Source organism: Miscanthus floridulus, chromosome 14 (assembly GCF_019320115.1).
Source record: "Miscanthus floridulus cultivar M001 chromosome 14, ASM1932011v1, whole genome shotgun sequence".
In the NCBI taxonomy this organism is placed as follows: Eukaryota; Viridiplantae; Streptophyta; class Magnoliopsida; order Poales; family Poaceae; genus Miscanthus; species Miscanthus floridulus.
The window spans coordinates 5,823,022-5,831,381 of NC_089593.1; the positions used below are offsets into that span (position 1 = coordinate 5,823,022).

General features: G+C 41.2%; 1 protein-coding gene across 1 annotated transcript; it reads right to left on the reverse strand.

Moving 5' to 3' along the window:
- Positions 1-1,557: 1,557 nt before the first annotated feature.
- Positions 1,558-7,802, reverse strand: LOC136505927 (uncharacterized). Its single transcript, XM_066501049.1, has 11 exons — positions 7,643-7,802; positions 6,200-6,369; positions 5,836-6,017; positions 4,986-5,744; positions 4,792-4,848; positions 3,846-4,203; positions 3,558-3,757; positions 3,185-3,261; positions 2,816-2,917; positions 2,438-2,633; positions 1,558-1,954 (listed from the first exon to the last, which is right to left on the reverse strand). The coding sequence occupies exons 2-11, from the start codon at positions 6,357-6,359 to the stop codon at positions 1,865-1,867; spliced, it is 2,181 nt and encodes a 726-aa protein (XP_066357146.1). The 5' UTR covers positions 6,360-6,369; positions 7,643-7,802; the 3' UTR covers positions 1,558-1,864.
- Positions 7,803-8,360: the final 558 nt, after the last annotated feature.

Below are 8,360 nucleotides of genomic sequence, written 5' to 3' on the forward strand. Positions count from 1 at the left end.
CATATCAACCAAGCTTGTCAGATGGAAACACCACTATGGTTATTGGGCAGGATAAAGCAAATATAATGTTTAATATTTGTCAAGTATCATCTATCTTTAGTTTAACTGGGTGATGTGTCTGATTACACTTTGGAGCAGAACAAAAATTAAATACCCTGTTCAATTCGAAATACAAGGAAACCATGTATTAGTAAAAAAAAATCAAATTGAACGGGTATTTATTTGTTTATTCAGCTCATTAGTGTAATCCAATACATTACCCAGCAAAACTAGTAAAGATGATGCATGACAAATATATAGAAGAACAGTATATTTGCTTTATATCCTGCCCAATGCAAACCTGTTGCTGTACCTCAGGTGATTGCAGTCTCCATCTTACCGTAGGAGCTAGGCATGCAAATGCTGCAGCAGGGACCATGACTCTTTTCGCTTGGACTTATTTGGCTGATAAGTCATGACTAAAAGTACTGATGGCTAATTTGATTTGAGAGTTCGTTAGCTGAAAAAGTACGGCTTATAAGCCCAAACAAACAGGGCGCATGCCATTGCCATGCATATGGATCTGGTGGCTACGACTTACCAATGCAACGTGTGTACATGGAATGGCTGCCCGCAGGTTGCCGACTGCACTGCATATGTGTGTGTGTGTCTCTCTCTCTATATATATATATATATATATATATATATATATATATATACACACACACATGCCTGGCGCTGGTGAGAGTGTGAGACTGTCTCCAACAACCACGACCTAAAATACAAGACACTTTCGTCATTTGGGTAGCGCTACAGCCAAAGGGTTTAATACCTATTTTTGATCTTCTCCAATAACGAGACCCAAAAGATAATTCTTTCTGCAAATATGTCTCCAGAAGAGATGATACTTAGATTTGGGTTATGCTTCTCCTGGTACTTAAAAGTCTTCTATATATATGTACTCTGTTGGAGACTATAGCTACTGTGTTGGAGACCCATTTTAGATTTGACTTCCATGATGAGTCCCCTGTTGGAGAGAGCGTGAGTTGAGTGGGAGTGGGTGATGGGGCCGGCAAACGGCTTCTTCCATCCGCAAGATGCGATCGCACAAGACGTGTTCTTGCGTTGTAACTGCCGGGCGCCGTACATGAAGATCGGCTGATAAAGATGAGATTGATCGAGACACGTTTGGTGCGTGCAGTGCTCTGGCCCCAACACAAACTAAAGCAGCTAGCTGAAGCAGTGTTGTTGGGTCAGTCTGAAGCTGAAGTCGTCTTTTGCAATTTCAGCTTACTAAAGAAGGTGTGTTCTGAATGAGAATTGAGAAGGCCGCAAGTTTTCAGAGTGTGTCCAGTAGCACAAATCAAGCCCATGATATATGAACCCTATTTTCTTTTGGCCTCCTTCTTGTTTAGCCTTAGATTTACGTGTATTTCCACTTATCCTACATTTTATCACGATTATGCAGTAGATTGTATGTAGGGTATTAGTTCTAGTAGGAATCTTGACAAGCTGCTTTAGAAAATAGCTGGAAGCCTGGAACCAAAAGAGCAGAGCACAACGTACAGAGTCAAATAACCATCACAGTGCTACTGGATATTCATCAATCGAGTGCCGTTCTACACCAGTTCAGTACCAACTCTGTCACATCCGGTGTTGCTGCATCATCGACCCAGTCAACACAAACAGCTCAATGTTTTACAGTTCTCCGAGATTCAGAAACTAAGAGGAGGAAGACCTCCATCATGTCTACTGTTGTCAGTTCAGGCTAAGCAAGGGCCTTCTAAGTACTAATTAAGTTCTTGCCTAATATCAGTTTCCTGCTCACTTGGTTGTCAGAAATTACAATATCTCGCCATGTCAATACTGTTGTAGGCAGTTACAGTCAGAGAACAATTGCTGAGCAGTAGCATCTCTTGCCAATCGACTTCAACCCCGTAGTCACCCAACCACACCCTTCCTTGTAGCGTTCCACCTGACAAATCGCCATCACAATAATGCTTAACTGTTAGCCATGGCGCATACTTGACAATTATTGTATACAGAAAAAAACGACAACGACCAAAACAGCGTACTTAAGGAAACCAAAGAATTCATGTTCACTTGTTCAGATAAAATGCACTAGCCACTGACATGACACACTGACATGACAAAAAAAATTGTATATGTAGTAGGGACAGAAAAGCAAAATAATAAAAGCAAGTGCTTAAGGACCCTAGAATATGTGCTCATCTCAAATGCAGTACACTTTCATGCCGAGACTGGTATGATAACAAACAACATATGCAGTTGATGTAGGCAGACCCTTGACAAAAACCAGTTCAGTGACTGCCTCACTATCAAGCCCTGGCAACTAAATGCAAGATTTTGGATGTATGATTTTTGGTTCCAGCTCAGTTGAATTATTAACAGCCAAATGGACACGATAAGAAATTTGTCATTTGGCGTTGCTACTTACCACATCCAAGATTGTATCTGCTTCACCTTTCACCCCACCAAAGGTGAAAATTGAGCCACCGAGCACAGCTGAAGAATGATATCCTCTGGTGTAGTTCATGGGTTCAACCATCATCCATGACGGCATCCTTGGCTCGTACACCTCAACAATAGCCACCATTGCTTTAGCCCCAGTGTCGTATCCACCAATTGAGAATCTGGAAGAAAATACAAAGGCAAATTACGTCAACAAAGGATAGTATACACCCTGATGCCCCCCCCCCCCCCCCCCCCCATTTTCTGGGCACGTGTTATATATATATCATATTTTTCAGAAGGAACATCCTACATATCTTCAGTTCATTGTTTCAACATAAAAAGAAAGAGTTACATGACTTACATCTTCTCATCAAGCACTGTAAGTGTATGACAGCCCCTTCCTGCACTCATCTTTGGCAGCATTTTCCAGTTAGGCTCCCGAGGATCAAGTCTTTCAGCAGAGCTGCCAATACACATCACAAAGTTAGCAGAATAGTTTTCTTGTTGTTCCTCGCACTTCAAATACCACTGCCATTATAGCAATAGAGAATAGGCTAATGAACATTTATGAAATAATTCAGTTTATTTAGATTTGCACTAAACCATAGGCCACCGCATGAGGTTTAACTAACTGTTTTGAGATGTCTGGAGGTTTTATGAGCTGTTGTATTTCCACCAGATCAAAACTAAACCAATCAAGTACTAAGTACAGGTAGGAAAAGTACAGCACCTCAGATATTCAACACCATTGAAGCCACCAACAGCATAAATCACACCATTTAGTGCTACACCAGCTAGAGCAAAGCGCTGAAGAACAGTGTGACAAAGTCAGTCAAGCTAAAGAGTTTATCATATTATGTGGAGATTTGTGTCAGAAGCAAATATTTTCCCAAAAAGGACAGTACATCAAATTGAAATGGAACCAGGAACTGTTTTTCTTCACTGCAGAATTACACAGTTTTCATGAGTAAATGGTTATTATTTCCCAAGCTGTTTGTGTCTTAGGCAAATTTATGCATGTTCCACCAAGTCTAAGTGCTTCAGTAATGTATGAGAAAAAAAGTTTTCACATTCTAGAACAAATGAACGGTAGAAACTGATACCTTTTCCAGCATAGGTTGACTTTTTATCCACTTTCCATGAGTAGGATCAAACATCTCAACATCAGAGAAACACTCAGTTCCATCTCCACCACCAAATGCATAGATTCTCCCATTGACACTAACCCCAGCAAGGCTCCCCTTGTCACGAGTCAACGATGGGCATGTGGACCAATCATCACGGCTTCGGTCATAACAGTCAACTTCATCCAAAAGATAAATGCAGAATCAGGACAGAGATTGAAATACGAGAGCTCAAGAGGGAACTAAACTTAGAAGCCAAGTAGTAACCTGTATCAAACCAGAAAGCACCATCACCACCACCGAGAACAAATATCTTGCCCTCTAGTGCAACAGTTGAGGTATATGACTTGCCAACAGCCATTGGTTTGAGGGGTGTTACTACGTCCAATGAAGGGGAAAAAGAGTCTAGTGATGGCACAAATGAGAAGCCATCAAAACCACCAACTACATAAATGACATCTTCTGAACCCAAACATTGTTCTACAAACTGGTTAAGTGAATCGTCTAGGGTCAAAGGATCTATTTTAGAATTCAATGTCTTAACTGTTCCCTTTAGTTCAACAATTCTTTTCAGTAATCTCTCATTCACGCCTTGTAAATGTTTGACTTCTTTGTTGGACCAAGCCTGCATTTTGAACATAAATTAGATTTAACCACCAAAACTTTTTGCCAACAAATGAGATGTTTTTCCTATACTTTGGGCTTGCATCCTTTTTCTCTACTTCCATATTGAAAGAGTGAGGTTGAACAATCGATCATAGAGGATCCTAGCTGAAAGATTAATTAGAAACTAAGCAGATGCGAGACTGATTTAGAAGCATAATGGAAAAATCTTTTCATTTCATCCTGCTTTGCTTCTTCCATGTCTTTAGGTAGCCATGAACCAAAAACACTACAAGCATCTTATGGATTCTCCCTGTTAGTGCCACATAACAAATTTAGCCACTCTAGAGTGCAAAATTTAGCTATTCCAATCCTACACACATGCAGTCTACTATCATCAGTATAATAATATACAAAAATTTACTCAACATAACGTCGCTTGCTTTATTCTCTTGGTTCCTACATTGCCATGCTAAGTTATCAACACATCTATTCAAAGTGCAATTTCTGGTTTATTTTTTTGCATATAACATTTCCACAAATTTAAGATTGCATGGTTCAGTATAACAGATGCAAGGCTTCTCATGAGGTTATAGCATAAAGAAGAGACCTGCTTCTTCTCCATCACCTCTATTCGTCCAGATAACTCTTTAACTACATCAATCATCTGCAAACCGAATTAGTGTGAGAAATTTTGCAATAGATAGACTAGAACTAAGCATGTTAGCTAGACTGAATGAACTGAAGCATGAAACAAGGATGATAAGATGGAATGCAGATATCAGTTGAGTTCAAAGTTACAACCTTGGCTTCTGTGCATGATTCAGAGTCCAATAACTGCACCAACAAATTAGAATGCCCCAACGACAGTTTATCAACTTCAGAATCTAAGGTTTCTGGCAAATTAGAGTTCCCATCCAGAATTGCACATTTGACCTCTTGGGCATACTTGCAGCTATATGCATCATTATCTTCAGTTTCAGTAGTATTGGCATAAAAATCAGAATGCCCCTGCTGACCAGGAAAAGTCATGCGCCCTTGTAACACCTGATCAAAGCTCAGCATTTTTCCCTGCTTATCAAGGTAGTGTTGTTGTTGCACTGGAACCACCCTCTCTGGTGATGTGTATTGACAATCCAGTTCATCAAGACCACCAGAAGATTCATTACCTGAGCTTGCATGTTCCACATCCACATCTCTTGTCCCAACTTCCTCAAATTTATTCTTCTTCACTATGTCAGCATATGACTTCACAACCTTTTCTGATTTGAGGTTATTGTTCCCCTCGCACTCTGTCGCCCATCCAGGTGATATCACTAACTCTCTCCCATGATCATCAGCTGGTGCTGCGGCAGGGGACATCCAGAAATTGTTGGGGGGAGAAGGAGAAGGAGTAAACATATCCATCAAAACACGTGTTTGAGCATGATCCAATTCAAACTTGAAAAAATGGAGCTTCTGGCCAGGGACACCTGGTGTGTTCTGATAGTAATTGGCTATAATAGCATTTCTGAACTGATTCTCTGCTAGCGGGAAACACCACACCCTTACCCACATTGCAACCTAAACAAATAAAAGGGCATGAATATAGAAGCCATTTTACTGAGAGTGAAAAAGAAGATGGCGTTCAAAGTACAGACACCAGGGATTGTACCTGGGCAGGATAGCTTGTTTTGCCCTTGCTATCATGTGACCATGCATTTGATTCAGGGCAGAATTTGCCATTCCCTGCAGCTTCATAAATACCATACAATCTGCGATCATCATAATTGAAGAGGAAGAGAGGTAGTCCTTCCTTAATGTTTCGTACATATGAAATATGTGATTTTGGCAAGCCTGAAACATGACACAAATGGTAACTAAGTCAGTGGATCACTCAACAAGTTGATATGCTTTGGAAGGCATGGAATGATATACCCCCCTCACAGGAAAAGACACAAATGCATTAAAGGGGTAGCTCAGTTTTGTAAAAACAAAGCTTAGAGAGGAGTTGTGATCAAGAGAGATCAAGAGCATACCAAAAAGTTGCCGTGAGTGACACTCTTGAATGGTATTGTTTGTGCAACCAAATATCACAGCTCCAAGGTCTTGCGGTTGGAGGTTTCTTGCAGGAATGGACAGGTTTGCTGGTCTGGTGTTTTTTACAACTTGGCTCCACGACGATTTGCTCGTCACCATTGTACTGATACTAGCAAGATGAGAAACAAAAGGAAAGGATTAAATATACTGCACTGTCCAGTTGATGTATACCCAGTTGCATGTTTGATGCATGAGGCAAGAAAAGGTAATGTTCTTCAGGAATCACAGCTACTTATTTTGTAAACATGAAAGCAAAGATCAAATGACAGTAATGCAAATACTGAAATACACATAATCAATTTGGTATTATCATATCATTTGACTTAGGTTATTGTACACTAAAGTTCAAGAAAATTCTCACTTGCAGCACAGTATATTTTCAGAATTGTTTTCTCTGATTCGTCACAACAGAAAAGAAGGCAACATAATTAGGTACATCTACATATCAAAGTGAGGAGATGACCCTTTATGAGATTTTATTTTTCATATCACGGTGCACAGATGTTTTGGGAGTGGCCCATTTTGCACAATTTAGTGATGATAGTAATAATGCAAACTGAATTTCAATGATGAGTAGTACTGTATGCAGCTACATTACAAGGTCAGAGTCTCAGGTTAAGCTTGGTAACAAACTTCAACAGATGCGACTGCCCCTGGTTCCTGAGTGTTGATATGTACTAGCACATGGAGATGAAGCTCCAGTCACTCGTAGATGGAATGGAGTACCAAAATGATGTGCAACAGTTCAATCAATGTCTCAGTACAATGCCCAGTCCTCCACACAAAAGAAATTGTAGTGGGGCCACAGGGCAAAATTAATGAAGGAACTGAGCAAGTTGTACATGAAGGCACCAGTAATTGGGTAAAGGTGACACATGCGAAATCAATGAAGTGGAATACGGGAGAAACCTAGATGGCCACTTGATGTTCATTCTAGAAGCAACAACAATTACTCAGGGAGGGGGTGAAAGGAAAATCCTCCTAACCCAACAAAACCCTGTTCTGTTGACGAGTCTTCAATGCTCTGCATAGATGGATGAAGGCTACATTGCGTTATCGGCTAGGAGTAGTAGCGAAATCCTACCCTCGATCGAACCATCAGCACAAGCACACGAACCAATCCAATCATCAGTAACAAGCGCGGCGCATGATTGATCGAGCAAAACCGCTACTTTTTGTGAGTGAAGTAGTTGGACCCAAATCCATCCAAGAAGCAGAATACGACCAGAGCAGAAAATGATGCGAGAGATTATCTCGTGCGGACTAGACGAAAGGCACAAGCTTTATGGTGTTCAGCTGGTCGGCAGATCAAGCAAGAAAGTGCGGACTAGACGAAAGGGAAAGGAAATGCTGCGGTTGGGGTTTCGTGGTACGGCCCGTACCTTGAAATCGCTTTGCTTTGCTTGGGGTGGAGCCGTGGAGGAGTGCCAAGCCCCACTGCCGCACTGTTCCAAGAAGGAAGAGGACGGAAGGCGGCGATCGCACTCGCAGCGAACTCCTCGCCCACGCCGATCGAAGTGGTTCTTGCTCGCACTCACAGGCCGGCGACGAAGCGAAGGCAGGGCGTGGATGGAGTGAACTGCTCTGCCTCTGCCTCTGCCTCAGTGCCTCTGCCTCTCTGGCCTGGCCTGGCCTGGCCTCTGATGAACCTGGGCGGTGAGAAGAGAAGGGAAGGGAGCAGTGAAGGCTGATTGAGGAGGAGGGAAGGTGAAAAGGTAGTGGTAGTTGGGCCATGCAAATTTGCATAGTGAAGATTCTCTACTATAGTATTTCGTTTGTATTTATGAATTATTATTTAAACATTGACTAATTAGGTTTAAAATATTCGTCTCGCAAAGTTAAAGCAAACTGTGCAATTAACTTTTGATTTCGTCTACATTTAGTACTCCATGCATGTATCACAAGTTTGATGTGACGGGGAATCTTCTTTTTTATAGTGTATTTTTTAGAAGTTTGAAGGAACTAAACAAGGGCGAATGCTGTTTTTACTGCTCCGCCTCGTGCGTCCTCCCTGTTTGCTGATGATGTTGAAATTTGGCTTAGTCTGATATTTATACTAAAATGTTACGAGAGAAAAACTCTGTTATATAACTGAAAAGT

What these genes read in the sequence shown, in the direction of transcription:
- LOC136505927 (XM_066501049.1), bottom strand. Translation starts at nt 6,359, where the DNA reads ATGGTGACGAGCAAATCGTCGTGGAGCCAAGTTGTAAAAAACACCAGA. An exon ending in TCACTCACGGCAACTTTTTG is followed by an intron (nt 6,018 to 6,199) that starts GTATGCTCTTGA and finishes GTCATGTTTCAG; the next exon opens with GCTTGCCAAAATCACATATT. An exon ending in ACAGTGCTTGATGAGAAGAT is followed by an intron (nt 2,634 to 2,815) that starts GTAAGTCATGTA and finishes ATTTTCTTCCAG; the next exon opens with ATTCTCAATTGGTGGATACG.